The following is a 19,780-nucleotide window of genomic DNA, read 5'->3' on the forward strand; positions in this document are numbered from 1 at the left end:
AAGGTGCTGACGGTGGTGATCATTATGTGATGCGGACCATAGGTATTGCAGGCGGATTTTGACGCGTAATAGAGTATAGTGCGAAACGGGACTCCGTGAATATGGCATGTGATGGAGCGTTGTGTTGTTTCATATATTTAATTACTAATTAGTGATAATGAAGTATTTAGATTAAAAAATGAGATGGACCAAGGGTTTTGGGCTAGCATACTTTTGTTTTTTTGGTAGAATACGAATTAAGATAGACAACTTTGCATGGCCAAAAAATAGAGATAGGTTGCTGGCTTTGAGGTGGAGTATTGGGCGTTGTGTTTTTGGAGGAAGGCAGCGGAACAGCAGGAAGGTAAAACCCTAAGTCTTTGTGAGACACAAGTGGAGAAAGGCATGGTGTTGTTAGCACGTACAAAATAGAAACCGCATTATCTTTCCTTTCAATTAGGTTATGATGGATCCTCTCAATCTCAACCCTCTCTCTATCTCTCACCGGAGAAGAGTGTCATCAGTCACCAGCCTTAAAGTCACGTTGGCCTGCTTCGAGATCTTGTATTCGGCTGCTTCTCGACGATCGTCTGGTGGAATCGAACTGTTGAAAATGCTTCACGCCGACGGTGCTGCACGCACCACTTCTCAGTGACGACGACCCTCATGGCGCGCTCATGTGGTATTTTAATTTTTTCCGACGCTGGTGTCTCCGTTCTTCTTTTTCCATCAACCAATTCAAAGATCACCGGAGTGCACAGACCCGGTCCGGCCCGAAGGCCCGGCCCGGTCCCAAACACTTTTGGGGCTAATTTGGTGTGATTTTATCGGGTTTAGGGTCGGGTAAGGGTCTCAAAAATAGACCCGGTCATTATTTTGGGTCGGGTCCGGGCCATAGCTCGGGTCACTCGAAGTCGGCCCGGTGACCCGGTCATCATACACAATTAATATTTTGTGTTATTAGTGATGGATCATGACTATTTTTATGTGGAATTTAAGTATTGTAAATCTTAATATTTTGTGTTATTAGTCATTATAAGACTATAAGTTAATGTTTTATGTTTAGAATGCATAAGACTTTATACTAATGCATAATATTGTGTTATTTGTATTGATTTAAATATTTGGTATTATTAGACAATATTAGTATTGATTGTGGTTATGCTTTAATTTTGAAGAAGGGTTGGTTCTTGTTATATTTTTCTAAGTGAAGTTTACCATGTTAAATAATGGTTGGAGTCTTGGAAACTTGGATATTTTTACATGCTAACTTACAAGAAGGTATCAACGTAATGTAATGTTAATGGCCCGGTTTTCACCCGGTATAATTGTGGCCCGAAAGTGTATTGGTTTCATCGGGTCTAGGGTCGGGTTCGGGTCTAATAAATAGACCCGGTGTATATTTCGGGTCGGGTCTGGGTCACATCAAACCCGGCTTCACCCGACCCATGTGCACCCCTAGATCACCCTATACCAACAATTGAAAATGGGTTTCTTCTTCTTTTCTTTTTTTTTTAAATGGTCTTTTTTTTTTCGTGAAATATTTTTGGCACAATGTATTTTAACATTATTCTATCTTTTAATGAGACCCAATTATCATTATCTTAACACAATCCGGTCCATCATCTCTATTAGACTAAAAAAAAAATTCAACAACCACACTTTTCTGAAATCCGATTCTTCTTCATTACACAATTTCTTAAACAAATATAAATACTAAGCTCAAATAGAAATTATGATCCTCCATCACAACGGGTGAATAAACGACACTCAACTCAATTATTTTATAGAATACGTGTTATTTTTATTCTCATTATCACATAGTGATTTATATTATCAGTACCATGGAATTTCTCTAATAATAATACTTTAGGATTAAAAAAGGACAACTACTCCTTTAAAATTGTTGTAAAATAAAAGATATATATAATAGAGATGTATAAATAGAAGACTCTAGTATTAAAATAATTAGCTTAATATATTATATGTTGTAATGTGTATATATATACAAAGATAGAAAGGAGTATTAAAAATAAAGAGAGAGAGAATCGCATTTGTTTATCGTTACAATCTCAATATAATAAAGATGATTAATATTGCTATTAATATTATATGTAAAGAGTAATAGAAAATAGAATTTAAAATACTTATAAAATAAAAGAAGAGAAAGAATTGTAGTAGAAATATAAAGAGAAGAGTATTTGATTGTAACATAAAGAGAGAAGAGATTTTATTATTACTTGCTTGTTGTATCACGTACAGAAGTTTAGCCTCTATTTATACAAGTTCAAGGTTCACATTTTCAAAGGTTGGAAAGCATGCACCGCACATTCTTAAATGCATGTACTTTCCAAGAGTGCTTGCTGAGTAGACATAGAATGGATATGGACATCCATATCGTAACACTCCCCCTTGGATGTCCATTTAGGATTATTGTCTCGTTAAAACCTTACTAAAGGAAAACCCTGTGGGAAAAACCTTAGTGAAGGAAAAAGAGTACAATATCCTTTGTACTGGGGACTGTCTCATTAAAAACCTTGTCAAGAAAAACCCAATGGGAAAAAAATCTGACCAAGGAAAAAAGAGTACAGTCTCCCCCTCTTGCCGACATCATTTAATGTCTCGAAATTGGCGCATCCCAATCTCATGTACCAATCTTTCAAAGGAGGATTTTGGGAGTGACTTTGTAAATAAATCTGCCAGATTGTCACTTGAACGGATCTGTTGGACATCAATTGTCCCTTGATTTTGAAGGTCATGAGTGAAGAAGAATTTGGGAGAAATATGCTTTGTTCTATCACCTTTGATGTATCCCCCCTTAAGTTGAGCAATGCATGCTGTATTATCTTCAAACAGGACAGTAGGAGCTATCTTATGATCAATTAGTCCACATGATGACAGAATATATTGAATCAGACTCCTCAGCCAAAAACCCTCGCGACTAGCCCTGTGTATGTTGTTTGATGAATAAAGATCCCACTTTTTATATGCTCGATCTGCAGGCCGAGACAAAACTTAGTCTTTCCAAGATCTTTCATCTCAAACTCTTCTTTTAGAATTTTTATAATTGTTGGAATCTCTTCAGGAGTTCCAATAATATTTAAATCATCAACGTACACAGCAATTATAATGAATCCATATGCAGATTTCTTTATGAAAACACACGGGCAGATATCATCATTCTTGAATCCGTTTTTGGCCAGATACTCAGTAAGACGATTATACCACATTCGTCCAGATTTCTTTAGACCATATAAAGATCTTTGCAATTTGACTGAGTATAACCCTTGCGAATATTCATTGGATGGTTTGGATATCTTTAGTCCTTCAGGGACTTTCATATAGATATCCCGATCTAATGAGCCGTACAAATAGGCTGTTACCACATCCATTAAATGTATATGCAATTTATGATATGCAGATAAACTGACCAAATAGCGCAATGTTATCGCATCCACTACAGGGGAATACGTTTCTTCATAATCTATACCGGGCCTTTGTGAAAAACCTTGTGCCACAAGTCGGGCTTTATAGCGCACAACTTCATTTTTCTCATTTCGTTTTCTCACAAATACCCACTTATATCCAACAGGTTTTACATCTTCAGGTGTACGGACTACAGGTCCAAAGACTTCACGTTTTGCAAGTGAGTCTAATTCAGCCTTCATGGCTGCTTCCCATTTTGGCCAATCATTTCTTTGTCGACATTCTTCAACTGATCTTGGCTCAAGATCCTTACTTTCATGCATGATATCTAATGCCACATTATATGCAAATATTTCATTGACAATTGTCTTATTTCGTCCCATTTCTCTCCTGTAAAGACATAATTTATCGAGATCTCGTCATTTTCACAATTTTCAGGTACCTGAACGTCTTCTGGCGTTATATCAGAATTTTGGACAACTGCCGGTGTCTTTACTATGTCTTTTTCAACAGGAATCGTATTTACCTCTTTTCTCTTTCGAGGATTTTTATCTTTGGAACCGTGACGAATGGATTTTTGACGGTTTAGAATTTCACAAATGAATTCTCGTTGCAAGTATAGTTTCTAAACCAATCACTAATCCTTTCATACAAAAAGTTGTTTGTTATTAGTACAAACCCCTGAAATTTATAAACCGAAGTATTGGGCCTCGGGTCGTTCTCCCTAGGAATTACAATGAAGTGTCTTGTTATTGGTTATGAGTTATTGTGGGGTTTGGATAAGGAGCATGAAAAGTAAATGGCAATGACAATAAACTAAAAACTATAAAAGGCTCTTGGAAAGGTGTGAGAACTAGAAGTTCTATCCTAGTTATCCTTCTCAATTGTGACGAGAATTGTTCATTGCTACCACTTAGTTAACCCTTACTAATTAAAGGAAAGTCAAGTGGATGAATTGACTTGAGCCACAAGTCCTAGCCAACTCCCAAGGAAAGACTAGCTTTAGTGCACTCCAAACCAACTAGCAATCTCTCAAAATGGGTTCAGAACCCTCTCAAATCGCCAGGCACGTGTTGCATTAGTGAGGTCATGTGCCCTCATCGACGCGTGCGCGCACGGTACGCGTGCGCGTCCCTGGCTAATTCTGCGATGTGCGCGCGAGCGCCTTGTGCGCGTGCGCATGCATGGCTGACTTTGCTTCTTTGACTTTTTATGCTTCTCTCCACTTGTATGCTTCCTTCCTTGCTTCCTTTGATCCATGCCTAGCCTATTTCAATTCTGGAATTACTAGCAAACACATCAAGGCATCTTTATGGAATCAAAGAGGAACTAGAATTCATCAAAATAAGGCTTAAAAAGCATGTTTTTACACTTAAGCACAAATATGGGAGAGATAACAAAATCATGCTAATTCCTAGGCTAAATGTGACAAAAGGTTATCAAAATACTCTAAATTCAATGCAAAACAAACCGTCAAATTGGGGTTTGTCAAACCGACAGGCCTGCCACGCTTCTGGCGTGTATTTGCTTCCGTGGCTATTTGTCCTGCTGGGACATCAATTCGAATTGGGGCATTTTCTGCCCTGCCACGCTTCTGGCGTGAATTTGCTTCAGTGGCTACTTGTCCTACTGGGACGTCAATTCGAATTGAGGCATTTTCCGCTAGTATGTAAGATTTGGTTATCCTCTTTGTATCGGAAAATGCATCAGGCAATTCATTTGCTATTCTTTGCAAATGTATAATCTTTTGAACTTCTAGTTCACATTGCCCTGATCGAAGATCTAAATGCATCAACGATGATGCATTCCAATTAAGTTCCTTTTCAGGAAGCTTATTCTCTCCCCTTAATGTTGGAAATTTTGATTCATCAAAATGACAATCCGCAAACCGGGCTTTAAACACATCACCAGTTTGTATCTCAAGATACCTCACTATAGAGGGAGAATCATATCCAACATATATCCCCAATTTTCTTTGGGGTCCCATTTTGGTGCGATTAGGTGGTGCAATGGGAACATATATCGCACACCCAAATATTCTTAAATGGGAGACATTTCACTACAAAAAAAGGGGTTAAATGGCGGTTTTTTAAGGTAATTACGGCGGTTACAACCGCCATTATTACCGAAAATGGCATCCCCAAGAAACGCCGAAATTCTGGGCGCCATTCTGGTTATTACGGCGGTTTTCAGAAAATCGCCGTAATAACCAATGGATAATACGGCGGTTTTTGGCGGTTAAAATGGCGGTTATTAACCGCCATTTTAATCAAATAAAACGGCGGTTTGTTGTTGTTTAAAATGGCGGTTTGTAACCGCCGTTTTTACCTGGGTTTAATGGCATCTTCCTCGTTTAAAATGGCATTTATAACCGCCGTTTTTACCTGGGTTTAATGGCATCCTCCTCGTTTAAAATGGCGTTTATAACCGCCGTTTTTACCTATATTTAATGGCATCCTTTTCGTTTAAAATGGCGTTTATAACCGCCATTTTTACCAAGGTTTAATGGCATCCTTTTCGATTAAAATGGCATTTTTTAACTGCCGTTTTACCAGGGTTTAATGGCATCCTTTTCGATTAAAATGGCATTTTTTAACTGCCGTTTTTACCAGGATATAATGGCACCATTTTTGTTTAAAATGGCGTTTTTAGCCGTCGTTTTTACCTAATTACAATTTTATACTTTTTAAAATGAGATTGAAACTATATATTTAAAGTGACATTTTTAGAACTCAAACTTAAAAATCTCATAATAACCAAAAAGCATAACCTTAAATCAAACATCATAACAAGATTTTTAATTCATACACAGTCTCCAAAAATAAAAAATCATAATCCAAAAACAAAGTATCAAAGATAACATTTTTCAATAATTTGTCTTAACATATATCTATAATACTTAATACATAAAATCTTTATCATACAAGATCATGCTTCTTTGTTGTTCGCTCCAGAAGACCTACTTCCTAACTCTCTTGGTGATGGAATCTCACTCTCTTGATCCAATCCCTACAACAAAAATATAATTATGAGTACAATAAAAAAAGATATAAAATTGAATCTGAAACTATTAATATAAATTTATTCAATCAAAAAAGAAAACTGCACTTTTGCACAATAAATCCTCTGTTTTCTGGGAATTAGAAAAAGGAAACTCACACTAATTTAACTATTTCAACCATCGATCTCTCTATTTTGTCAAATAAATATCCATGTAGCTACCTCCAAATTATATCTTATCTTAAAACTGCTATATACCACATGCACCATCACCACCACCACTTCCACTCTCTCTATATATATACAATCACACAAACTGCACTTTTATATAGTACTACTTGAATTCAGAGCTACTACTTTATTCTACTCTTGATAAAAAAAGATAAAGTTATATCTCTAACATATAGATAACAATGAGCTTTCACTATAAAAAAATGAGCCCATAAAGATTATTATGAGTCTTATAATATGCCAACAATATATAATATGCTCATTATTGTAAGGACCAATCCTAAAATAATCAGGAAGCACTACTCTGCCAAATATATACTCATATGATTGAGACATATATAAAGTCAATAATGCTTTCTATTATTACCATTGTATCTGATAGGTCATTGACGAGGTTCGTACTAATAATTATGCTAAAAAGGGTGTCGTACCACGAAATGCCCCCATGCATTATGCCATAACACATAAACAGCCAAATGTGAGATTATGTTGTCCATAATACATCAAGCAAAAATTATTGTTTAATTACATTTAACTATGGCTACTGTACTATACCTGAAATAAATTAATTAATTAAATATTGCATAGTCCATATTTAACAATAAAGGGTATCTCTATTTAGAATGTAATTAACTATTCATGCTTAATAAAGTATCCAAGGAAGGAATGTGAGATAGTGAGAGACGGAAAGAAATAGAGAGAAGGAGAAGGAGCGAGGTTTCTTTTGATAAAGGATGGTCTGCATGTTAGAATAGGGTTAGCTTTATTTGGTAGATCCAGTCCATTAAGATACTTAACAACTTTTTTGTATTACACATGGAATAAAGTATTAAGAACATAAATTGTATTTGTACCTGTGAAATTTGTTGAGTAGGAAACATTCCAGCCAATTCCACTGGAATTTTACCTCCTTCCTTAAAAGCAATATAAGAGATTAATGCTTGCAACTGCGCTTTAACAGTATCCAGCTCTTTTTGCACATTGGGATCACAAGTAGATGATGTGCTAGCATCATTTGAAGAACCTAAGTTCATCTGACTAATTCTTGTGGTGTTGTTCTTGAAAGCAACAGTTGGAACAGCTCCCATGCCTAAACCTCGAACACGACCAGGGTGCTCTTTCCCAAGAACTACTCCAAGAGCATCAAGAGGAGAATTAACGGTTGATTCCACTGCTTATTGACTGCTATATGCTTCAATCTTCTCCTACATATATAAAAAGAAAGGGAAAGAATCAAACATAATATTATCTTATAAAAAAGAAAGAAAAAGAAATACAAACAAGTTACTTATTGTACGTTAGTCTTACCGCTATTTCTTTAGCCTTTTCATTAACATAACTTCCATCTATTTTCTTGTGAGTGATGTCCCACATTTGAACCCTACTAACTTCTTTTCCCGTCTCTTCCGTCTAAAATTCAAGAAAAGTAGAAAGACTCAATCAAGAAATATATCATTGAAGAAAAGATATGCATAAAATTAAGTAACTAACAGCAACAATATAACAACTGAGATGCATTAGGTGCTAACATAATGACTCTTATGCTATATAAAATATAATAATAGCAGCAAACTAAACATAAGCTGAGAAATTAATGTTATTGATGATTACCAATTTATGATTACCAACATAGAAATGAACCTGTGAAAGTTGTGTTGATATTTTATCATGACAATTCTCATAATAGTTGGGGAGACAAGTGGAATTAAATTGAAAAATTGGATAATGCCAAAATAAAATTAAATGTATGAAATCCACACATAGAAATGATTACCAATTCAGCCCTTCTTCTTGCAATTGATTTAGCACCTGAAGTATGAGGAATTATTTGTTTTTGCCGAATTTCTTGATTCCTCTTACAAAGATTCTGAAAGATAAATTTGGACACAATTAAATAGAGTTAAACATGCATTCACAACATTCCATATGAATTCAATATCCTATTTACAGCAGCAAAATATATAAGGCTTTTTAGTGGGACAACATTTAACTAGGATTGTAAGTACTTACCTGAGTTTCAGGTTTCAAACGATATTCTACGAATAAAGCCCATTGATCAAGAGCAATATCTTCTGGTGTATTATTTATGATCTCGGTTTTACTCAACCTCGGATCATAAAACTCATTCCAAAGCTTTATCCTATGTTCCCTCCATTTTTTGCCAAGCGATTGGAGCAGAAATCGTTTGGCCAAGCTATCACATACTTTGAAGCAAAATCGAGCCTTTAATATGGAACAAAGAATATATATTAACTAACAAATATAACTAAATAATGACAAAGAAATAAGCTTTAGAGTTTAAGTAATCTTCTTACTTGGAAAAAAATATTCCATTGATTTTCAAAAAAGCTCTCTGGAATGTCTGACCACTTATCAAAACTGATTGGAAATGCTACACAATCAGTGGCCAATTGCCCACAAATTCCTGCAAGGAGTCCGGCTGCTTCTCCTATTGCTGCATGTTGTCTATCAAAATTGACAACTATGCGCAAACCTTCTGGCAAATTATGCACATCCTTCACTAATAAACCACTGTGTATTACTCGTGAAAAATTAACAGAAGTAAAACCCCAATTATCCTTTCTACAGCCCCGTTCTCTAGTGGTGTCAGCCCATTTACATTTGAATAAAGTAACCCGAAATTGGCCATTGTAGTTTAGTTCTATAATATCTTCTAGTTTGGCATAATATGACAAATCAGCATTCCTAACATCAGCATCACTAGCGCTAGCAACACAAGGAGTTGAAGACATTAAAAAAACTCCACTATTCTGGGTCTTTAACCCTTTGTCTCGATTGGTAGTTCGAAAGGAGAAACCATTAATACTAAATGTAGAAAACCTCTTGGCATATCGTGATGGACCCCTTGCTAAGTATCTCAAATCCTCATGCACAATATTCATAATATCTGGGTTCATAAGCTATTATGATAGAGATATTAGTTATTATATCCACAAATACTAGCTCAATATTAGCAAAAAATTATCACTTCTCTATTTACCTGCGCAGGAAACCAAGTAACAAAATCTTTATTGACTCTTTTTTCTATCTCTACATTTGAAGGCCTTCTACCCTTAGATCGTCTTCGTACAAAATCTTTGAAGTCACTGTCAGATATGAAAGTTTAACTCTAACTAAACAACTATTTTCAAGTAAATAAAAAACCACATGTACGAAAATCCTTAAGCACTTACTCAATAAACGGTTTGACATATGGACAATTTAAAACCACATATCGATGTGCTTGTTTTTTTTTCCATAGGTGACAACTCAAATACTGTGAAAGCTCCCTTTGAGTTCCCCATTTGTGGAAAAAGGGAATCGACATGTGTACTGTAATTATCATCCGGACGATCATCAACACGTGGTGGCCTATTAAATCTTGTCTCAATCCCTTCTAAGTATCGAGAGCAAAATGTAAGAACTTCTTCAGCCACATATCCCTCTAGTTGCTGCATAAGAACGTGGCAATCATGGCTCTTCAATCCAGAAAGCTTTCTTTGCTTCAGGTCAACACACCGTGAAATGTTACTCGAGAGACCATCTGGTACTCTAATATTCTTTATAGTACGCAAGAATATATCTTTCATGGAATTTGACATTGTGAACAAAGATGGATGATATCTCCCATTTTCATCTGGCCATAAATCTTTCCTTATACCCATTTCTTTAAGATTCTTACGAGCTTTGAGATTATCCTTTGACCTTCCAGTCTCATTGAGCAAAGTGTATAATACATTGTTGCAAACATTCTTTTCAATGTGCATAACATCTAGATTATGGCGCAATAAGTTAGACTCCCAATAAGGAAGATCAAAAAATATGCTTTTCTTCCTCCACATCCCCGATTCATCATCTTCTTCAACAACTTTTCGTCGAATCCTCTTACCTTTACTTTCCTGTAGTTCTTTCCCAAATGAAACATTGATTCCTTCAAGTTGTTCCAATATTTCTGATCCTGTTAGTACTGCTGGGGGATCCCTCAACTCAACTTTTCCATTAAATTTTGCACGACTTAGCCTAAACTTATGACCCCTTTCTAAGAAACGGCGATGCCCCAAAAAATACCATTTTCCACCATGCTTTAATCTATATGAATCAGTGCTGAAGTTACATGTAGGACAAGCATATTTACTGTGTATATTCCACCCAGATAAGTTACCAAGGCCTGGAAAATCACTAATTGTCCACATTAATGCTGCTCGCAATGTAAACATTTCATTCCTGAACCTATCTAATGTTTGAACACCATCATACCACAAATCTTTTAACTCTTTAATAAGAGGTTGTAAGTATACGTCTATGTTGTTCCCCGGCATTTTCTCTCCAGGAATAATCATTGACAAGATAAGTGATGTTGGCTTCATACACTCCCATGGAGGCCGATTGTATGGAATAAGCACCACTGGCCAAACGCTATAGTTTGTACACATAGCTCCAAAGGGGTTGAATCCATCAGCTGCAAGACCAAGATGTACATTTCGAGGATCTTCGGCAAACCTATCATGAAGTAAATCAAATGTCTTCCAAGCTTCAGAATCCCGCGGATGCCTCATCTTCGAATCTTTCTTTTCTGCCAAAGCATGCCATTGCATTGATTGAGCAGTCTTAGAACACATGAATAATCGTTGAAGTCTTGGTTTTAGTGGAAAGTATCGCAAGATCTTTGCTGGTTTCTTCTTTTTAGCATCGCTCCATTTAGATGTCTTGCATCTTTTGCATTCTTGCAAATCTTCATCCTCCCCCCAATATAACATGCAGTCATTAGGGCAAGCAGGTATCTTGGTATAATTAAGCCCTAGTTTATTTATGGTTTTCTTGGCCTCATAAAATGTAATTGAAATCTTTGCATTTCCAAAGGCATCTTTTAATAATTTGAGAATTTCGGTCATGGCTTTGTCGCTTATTCTATATAAGCACTTTATGTGATACAGACTAATTAAGAAAGACAATTTTGAATACTTTGTGCACCCTTCATACAATTGTTCATTGCCAACTTCTAACAACTTGTAAAATTCTACATTTTCTCCATTGTGCTCTTCATTTTCTGCATTGTCTCCATCTCCATCTTCTATGTTGTCTTCATCTCCATCTCCATCTTCATTCAAGTCAGGTCCAGCAACTCCAAATGCGTCATTGAGCATTGTTACCATTGGATGCTGAGATGTCGAATCATCTTGTACAATGTGACTAGTTTGATGAACTTGTGACCCAACTCCAACTACTTCTTCACCATGCCAATACCAAACTTTGTAGTTTTCTAGAAATGGCTTGACTATTAAATGTTCAAAAACTTTCTCTCTTGTTTGCCACTTGCCAAAACCACACACCGGACAAGGGCATTTAATCTGACGACCCGCGAGAGATCGATGCTCAAAAGCAAAATCCAAAAACTTGTTTAAACCATCTTTATACTCATGCGTGGTTCGTGGTTTTCCAATCCATGACTTATCGATTGACATGACTAAGAGGGATTACAAATAAAGATTTTAAAAAATCTATTCATTAAAAATCTATATATATTCTAAAGGCAAGAAATTTATTCTTTTATATGCAAATCAGATATTAAAAACTTAAATAGTATTTAAAAGAAAATATAAGAAAATTATAATTACCTCTTTCAAATGATAATTTTCCTTCTTTTTTCAAAGTAAAGTAGCTAGCAGCAAGAGTTGAAGAAGATCTAAAACCTATTTCACATGAAAAATTATCACCAACAAATTTATTAAAATTAAATATATAACTAATTAATGTACACGAAATTAAATATCTAACAGATTTATTAAAATTAAATGTATAATCAACTAAAAATATATGAATGTTGTATTTTTGATAATTTAGGATTAATATCAAATTATATTATTAACGGATTTGAACAATAAGAATTAATTAATACAACATTTATAAAATATAATTCATTATATATAGAGTCCTAACTTTTTATTTAGTATAATAAATAAATATACCTAATAATTTAGTATAATAAATAAATATACCTAATAAATTAAATTAAATATATAACTAATTAATGTACACGAAATTCCAAGGAAGCTAGCTAGGTGGTTCACGCAAGCATGTTCATGTATATAACATATTGGCCTAACTGATATCATATATTTTAAAATTAATCGGAAGTGATCAAATTAAAAACAAAGTGACCATATTGTCCATGATGATAAAATTAATAATATAAAGAGAGATGTGCAAACTGCAAAGTAACTTATATAACTTAGCATGAAAATAAACTTTATTAAACTATCCAGGAACTTTCAGTGATCTTTTCGAATGCGAATTTTCCCTCCGAGGCAGCTAATAATGATAACTTGACTGCTGATGAAGATGATTTTGATCTAAATATAGATATAAATATGTACATTATCTAAGACATGAATTTGTATTCATAGAATTTCTATATACAATCTGAGATGTTCTTAATTATTAAGCTATGTATAAAGTCAATGCCCCTGCCTCAAGTAATGGAACAGTTAAAGGTAATTAAGAAGAAAACTAATGAAAACAAGCTACTAAAAATTGGAAATGATGCTTTTAATTACACAAAAATATATGAAAATTTGCTTCTTTTCTTTTCTTTCTTTCTAATTTTTTTTCCTCTCTACATTCATGTACTTTTAATTCTAGAAAGGTATCATTCATTGCTATGGCTTAGTTGAAGACTTGAAGGGAACAACATTATTACATTAATGTTGTATTTGGTAAGATGAAGAAATAAATAACAAATATCTACTAATGTATTTAAGCCTCTAAATATATGTTCAATTTGATTTAGTTATTTTCCCTCCCAAATCTCTTCCCCACCAGGCCACCAAATAATGTACGACATGCCAATCTAGCTACTAACATAATTAATATTTCTAAGAAAATAAGATTGATGTAATATCGGTTAACAAAAGGGATTGGACTAGTAAACCTTATGCAACTAATCCATGAAGACTCCATTAAATTGGTCACGGTTTCTGAACTAAATATTTTGTACTGGAAAAAGGGAACCAGCTAATGCTAATTAAGGCAATAACAAATTAAAATGGTTAGTAACTTGATAAGAAAGAACACGAAGCTATTACCTTATTAAGAATCTTTCACTTTATAGGTTGCCAATTAAACCACAAGAACACAAATCCAATTAAGGCAGCTAGGCCCTGATCAATAACAAATCCAATCAGCTAGAACAAAGGAGAAACAAATATAAAACCTAATTTAAGAATCATAGAATTAACATCAAACAAATACACAAAGCATCGAATGATAAAGGATTGTGAGGAGGTACATATAGTCACTGCTAAATTAAGCGTAAGATTTAGAGGGGGGTCAAATTTAAAGCAGGAAACAAATCTAGAAAACACAAAGAAAACACTAAAACTTAATGATTAATGAGCAAGACACACAAAGAAAATACTAAAACTTCCAGAACCAAGTCTAGCAAATATCTGATACTGACTTGTTCAGGATTCTAAAGAGCTCTTCCCTGTGTAAGTAAAATACATTCAAATGAAATTGCTTGCAAATTAGGTACAATACTAGCCAATTTATTGAGATCTCTGTCACAAAGGACAAGCAAAAAAGATCCGATTTAAGAAAGTATTGTAGGAAAAAAATCATTAACCACTATAATTGAGACAGGTTAGTCTCTTTACAAGGTAGCTTTAATCATCAACCAATTTTGCATGGTTATAATTAGTCCTTTGATGTAGATTTTGACCAATGCTATTAATATTATGATGTAGTCAATATCAAGATGAAGGTAAGCAATAATACTTACCGGTCGGGCTTGAACAAGAGATATCGATATGTAAACCACTGAAATAAAAAGAGAAGTTTATATTACTATACAACATTAAGCACATTAAGAATATAAATAGAAGATTTAATCTGTATTTATCTGGAGAGATCGTAACCGGCGGAGAGAGGAGAAGCCCTAGAAGGAAGAACGGCGTTGTCGGAGAGCTTCTTTACACGGAGGAGATGAGAGCGTTGTTTGTTCAGACTTCAGAGAGGAGAAGCCCTAGCTAGAACGAAGAATGGCGTTGAATGAGTCAGGGATTACATTTTTTTTTCTTTTTATATGTGTGTGAAAACGGCGGTTAAAACCGCCATAATCACCAGAACCGCCAAAATATATATAGCCAATTACGGCAGCAGCAACAATTGCCATAACATCTCGATATTACGGCGGTTCTTTAAAACCGCCTTAATATCAATGCCATTTTAACCCCCTTTTTTTGTAGTGTTTGGCTACTGGCCAAAAGCTAATTGCATAGGAGAGAACCGATGGTAACTCGTTGGCCTCAAACGAATAAGTGCTGCGGCATGTAAAATAGCATGCCCCCAAACCGAGGTTGGGAGATTTGTTCTCATAAGCAAAGGTCTAGCGCTTCGAGACTTGGTAGATAACAGTGCATTATTTATTATAAATTTTGTTCCTCCAGGAAACAAAATTATAGCTCTTCCGGAGCCTTCTATCACATTGTCTGAGCCAATAATAGTGTTAATATATTCCTCTTTTGGCACAAGATGGGTAAAATATATATCACTTTTGAGAATAGTGTGTGAACTTGCACTATCCGCAAGGCATACATCTTCATTACATATCCTTGTCATTCTTCAAAAACAAATAATAATAAAATGAGTAGTATGCACAATTAAATTGAATACTTGATCATAATTGTTTTTCTAAGAAATACTGTACATAAAATAATGTCATATACTAAAATTTTATTTTAAAATTTGACACATTTAATAATTTCAAAATTTATTAATATTTCATTATTTATGTACATCACATTTGAAACTTAAATACATAGAAAAAAAAACTTAACAATAAATTTTTTTTACATTATTTATTTACATATATACTTCACAATCCCACATATTAAACTATTCCATCATTGATCAAATGACCAATATTTCCTTCAGGGTCCTCAAAGAAATCAGATACATCATAATGAGTGGTGGAGTTCTCAGCATCATTTGAAACAAAATTTGTTTCCTTTCCTTTGTCGTTCTTTTTCAAAGATGCCTGGTAAAGATCGACTAGGTGCCTTGGGGTACGACAGGTACGTGACCAATGGCCCTTTCCACCACATCGGAAACACTTCTCCTCGGTTGATTTATTCTGCCCGATATTCCTTTCTTTGTCCCACTTCTGGTGAGATCCTCTCTTTTGAACATAATTCTTTTTCCTTCCATAAATTTTCTTGTTATTAAAAGCTTGCCATTTACCTCTTCTGGGGTAATGATTTGCCGCATTTACTTCAGGAAATGGGGCGGCGCCAGCTGGGCGCGCTTCATGATTTTTTAATAACAACTCATTGTTGCGTTCGGCAACAAGAAGGCAAGAAATTAATTCATAATATTTTTTAAACCCTTTCTCTCGATACTGCTGCTGCAGGAGCACATTCGAGGCATGGAAGGTTGAGAAAGTTTTCTCCAACATATCATGATCAGTTATTTTTTTCCCACACAATTTCATTCGTGAGGTGATTCGTAACATTGCAGAATTATATTCATTTATAGATTTAAAATCTTGTAAACGCAAATGCGTCCATTCATACCGGGCTTGAGGAAGTATCACCGTTTTCTGATGATTGTACCTTTTTTCAAGGTCTTTCCAAAGATCTGCAGGATCTTTTAATGTAAGATATTCATTTTTCAATCCTTCGTCAAGGTGACGACGAAAAAAAATCATGGTTTTGGCTTTATCCTTCTGGGATGTATTATTTTCAGCCTTAATGGTATCTCCAAGATCCATTGAATCAAGATGGATTTCAGCATCTAATATCCATGATAAATAATTGTTTCCAGATATATCAAGAGCATGTCTATTAATATTATATGTAAAGAGTAATAGAAAATAGAATTTAAAATACTTATAAAATAAAAGAAGAGAAAGAATTGTAGTAGAAATATAAAGAGAAGAGTATTTGATTGTAACATAAAGAGAGAAGAGATTTTATTATTACTTGCTTGTTGTATCACGTACAGAGGTTTAGCCTCTATTTATACAAGTTCAAGGTTCACATTTTCAAAGGTTGAAAAGCATGCACCGCACATTCTTAAATGCATGTACTTTCTAAGAGTGCTTGCTGAGTAGACATAGAATGGATATGTACATCTATATCATAACAAAAATAACAATGAAGTATATTATCGGAAACTTTTTGGTAATATAGAAGTATAACAAAAGTTGACTGAATTAATAATCCATACTAATCGAAGTGACAAGAGGGGAAAAAAAGGCCGCTCTATTCAAAATTTGCCAAAACTCCCGCAGTTTGATGTGTGAGATTAAAAATATAAAAATAAATTATTTTTAAATATTTAAAATTTATTAAAAAATAAATTAAACAAAAATTACACACAAAATCCTATCTAACAACAATTTTATAAATTATAACCAATTACACTAGAAGTATAGTGCATTTTTTTTTAACAAAAAATGTTTAACACAAGCTTAGCAGTCAGCACATAACATATAATTCAACTAAAAAAAATCAGATTCAATTACAAAACTGTATCCAAAAAAATCAAAAGAAAAAATATTCCAAATCAGACAATACTCAATAGAAAAAGAAATGGTTTTCCTATTTTTTTCAATAGAAAAATATTACTAAATTACCCAATCAGGGCATATATGTGGTAGGCAAATTCTCACCATACACATACAGATATATATTATTCAAATTAAATTGACAACCTTATTATTTTAATTTCAACTTAGAAGTCCACATTAATAACAAATTTTAGAGTTGCATCATCATTTGGCAGCAGCATAATGAGCCAACTTTGCCACAAACTCTTCAATATTCTTATCAGAACTTCCCCCCTCATCAACAGAATCCTTAGCAAGATTCTTCCATTTGATGGCATTTTCCTTAATTCCATTCCCTTTCTCACTCTCCATAATTTCCTTTATGCAATTCCCAATAGTTTCTCTTTTAACCACACCTTCCACCTCATCAACCACAACCTTGAGCCCCATGTTCCAAACATCCTTAATATACTTTGCATTTATGGTTTGGTCAGTCCAAAGTGGCATTGCAATCATAGGAACACCTAAGCTCAAAGCCTCCAATGTAGAATTCCAACCACAATGTGAAATAAAGCACCCAACAGCATCATGTGTTAACACTTGTAATTGAGGACACCATGTAACTATTAAACCCTTTTCTAATGTGTCCAAAAATGTTCCCTTTGGAAGTTTGTTTTGTTCTGAAGCTCTAACCACCCACATGAAATAATAGTTACTATTTTTCAAACCATAAGCTAGTTCCTCGGTTTGTTTCTCACTAAGACCTGCCATGCTCCCAAAAGAGACATACACAACTGAACCTTTGGGCTTGTCATTGAGCCATTCAATGCAAGCATCTATGTTTTGGTTATGGATACTGATACCATAGTCCTTGTCATGTTGGAGTCTTTTGTCTAGGTACATAGATGGTACACATGGTCCTATTGTCTTCAGTGGCCAAATCTTTGACAACCATTCAATAACCTAAAGTAATAGTTTAAATAATAATATCAGTAAAGATAGTAAAAATAATATTCATACACTAAGAAAGTTTTACAGATTTATTCAATTATATATGATTACATCAACAAAATTAATTATATTTTACATTCATAATATAAATAATTATCTAATAATGGATGTAATTAAATACATACATGTATATATAATTTTATATTATTAATATATTAAAATTAAAAAGTAATAATAAAAACAAGAATTACTTTTTTTTTCATTTATTTATTCAATGTTTGACAAGTTAAATCGGTTCATTAAATTAATATTTGAGTCCTCCTAGGAATTCAATGGAATATTTGTACAATGTGTATAAAAAATAAACATCACATATACTATTCAGAATAACCATCCGAGTACTAGAGATAATAAACATCTTATCCCAAAAACTTAAACTGATTTTTCAAATCTAAAGCTCTAATACCATGTCATCATACCACTCATCCCAAAAACTTCGGTTAATAGAAAAAGATAACACGAATAGTTATATCTCTAATACTTCTCTAAACCTCCATTGTACACATTATACAAATATTTCATTGACTCCCTATACTTTCTCTATTTTGTGATAAAGACAACCAGCAGTTATAATAATAAGTAATATCCAATAAAAATGAGAGTGAGAATGTAGTATATATTTAAACACACTTTATTAATTAGATAAATTCTAAATTTTATTTTATTATGTTCATATAAATAGTTAAAATTTAATAAACTAGTCTGCAAATAATCAAATTAATTATTTAAAAAAAATCAATTTTATAATTTATTAATTTATTTTTTGATAAAAATTCAGATGCAGTCAATTTCACATCAAATTAACAACTAAAAACTATTAAATAATTTAATTGATTTGATTAAAATTTTTTTTAACTTTTCAATTATCAACTTCACGTTAAATTGAATTTTTTCTTATTTATTACCTTTAATACTAGTCTATTTTCAAAAGTGCACAACACATCTTATGATAATGTTTTTCCCTAGATATAATATAATAAAGTGGGTAAACTTTTCCGGTATATATATAACTGAATTTATAAACCAAACTTAAATCATTATTCACCGTAACAAAAGTAAAATTTGATGAGCCACTAAAAGTGAGTGAGTTATATATTATTACCTCTTGTTCGAGTTCATCAAATGTGTTTGCAAGCACCCAATCTGCCTTATGAATGTTTGAAAACTGATCCGTAACGATGTCAAAGTAGCCAGGATAGGATCCATACTCATACAAGAAAGATGGCAACTCTTGTGGCAAAAGCTTAACCAACCCCGGCAACGAATATTCCGATTCCGAAAGTGGCAACTCAATCAACTTCTTGTGAACATGGAAGTATACGTTGTTCACGGCACATGGCTGAGTGAAGAACGCTGCACCAAGGATTCCAAACTCTTTTGCAACATCAAGCGCCCAAGGCATGAAAGCATCATAAACAACACAATCCACAGGGACATTATTGTAATTGCAACTACTACTTCCGAGTTTGCGAATAAGGTTTGATAGAGTTTGGCGTCCAACCTTCCAGAAGGTGTCTTTGTAGATCTCTAGGGTGGCGGCGGCTAAATGGCCGCCGTCGTCATACCCGTCTGAGATGCTCTCCAGTT

General features: G+C 34.0%; 3 protein-coding genes and 1 long non-coding RNA gene across 6 annotated transcripts in view; 1 reads left to right on the plus strand and 3 right to left on the minus strand.

Moving 5' to 3' along the window:
• LOC110267697 overlaps positions 1-870 on the plus strand; it is a 6,019-nt gene extending 5,149 nt beyond the window's left edge. The window contains exon 3 of the long non-coding RNA XR_002355579.1: positions 724-870. This is a non-coding gene — a long non-coding RNA (uncharacterized LOC110267697). The remainder of the gene's footprint in view (positions 1-723) is intronic.
• Positions 6,159-10,082, minus strand: LOC107622897. Of its 3 annotated transcripts, XM_021114362.1 has the most exons (9): positions 9,831-10,082; positions 9,638-9,743; positions 8,952-9,557; positions 8,647-8,859; positions 8,411-8,503; positions 7,945-8,046; positions 7,491-7,841; positions 7,004-7,049; positions 6,174-6,414 (listed from the first exon to the last, which is right to left on the minus strand). In XM_021114362.1, the coding sequence occupies exons 1-7, from the start codon at positions 9,992-9,994 to the stop codon at positions 7,812-7,814; spliced, it is 1,314 nt and encodes a 437-aa protein (XP_020970021.1). In that variant the 5' UTR covers positions 9,995-10,082; the 3' UTR covers positions 6,174-6,414; positions 7,004-7,049; positions 7,491-7,811. The 3 variants fall into 3 exon arrangements, with proteins under 3 accessions (XP_016180455.1, XP_016180456.1, XP_020970021.1); XM_016324969.2 differs by lacking the exon at positions 7,004-7,049 and having other exon boundaries at positions 6,159-6,414; XM_016324970.2 differs by lacking the exons at positions 7,004-7,049; positions 7,945-8,046 and having other exon boundaries at positions 6,159-6,414.
• Positions 9,994-14,407, minus strand: LOC107621372. Its single transcript, XM_021114705.1, has 4 exons — positions 13,719-14,407; positions 12,252-12,326; positions 10,062-12,100; positions 9,994-10,008 (listed from the first exon to the last, which is right to left on the minus strand). Exons 3-4 carry the CDS (start codon positions 12,096-12,098, stop codon positions 9,994-9,996), a joined length of 2,052 nt encoding a protein of 683 aa, XP_020970364.1. The 5' UTR covers positions 12,099-12,100; positions 12,252-12,326; positions 13,719-14,407.
• The window catches only part of LOC107623708 (UDP-glycosyltransferase 74G1), a gene marked incomplete in the record, with an annotated part of 3,173 nt that continues 588 nt past the window's right edge, over positions 17,196-19,780 (minus strand). Inside the window, 2 exon segments of the mRNA XM_016326056.2 lie at positions 17,196-18,145; positions 19,296-19,780. Of these exon segments, the coding sequence (XP_016181542.1) occupies positions 17,408-18,145; positions 19,296-19,780 (1,223 nt within the window).

Source organism: Arachis ipaensis, chromosome B10 (genome assembly GCF_000816755.2).
Source record: "Arachis ipaensis cultivar K30076 chromosome B10, Araip1.1, whole genome shotgun sequence".
NCBI classification, from domain to species: Eukaryota; Viridiplantae; Streptophyta; class Magnoliopsida; order Fabales; family Fabaceae; genus Arachis; species Arachis ipaensis.

Bases quoted from the DNA above. Each gene is read 5' to 3' on its own strand.
- LOC107621372 (XM_021114705.1), bottom strand. From the start codon at position 12,098: ATGTCAATCGATAAGTCATGGATTGGAAAACCACGAACCACGCATGAG.
- LOC107622897 (XM_016324969.2), bottom strand. From the start codon at position 9,994: ATGATCGTCCGGATGATAATTACAGTACACATGTCGATTCCCTTTTTC. The intron at 9,744-9,830 runs GTAAGTGCTTAA...CATATCTGACAG, and splicing joins TATGTCAAACCGTTTATTGA to TGACTTCAAAGATTTTGTAC. The intron at 8,047-8,410 runs GTAATCATTTCT...CTTGAATTTTAG, and splicing joins CAAGAAGAAGGGCTGAATTG to ACGGAAGAGACGGGAAAAGA.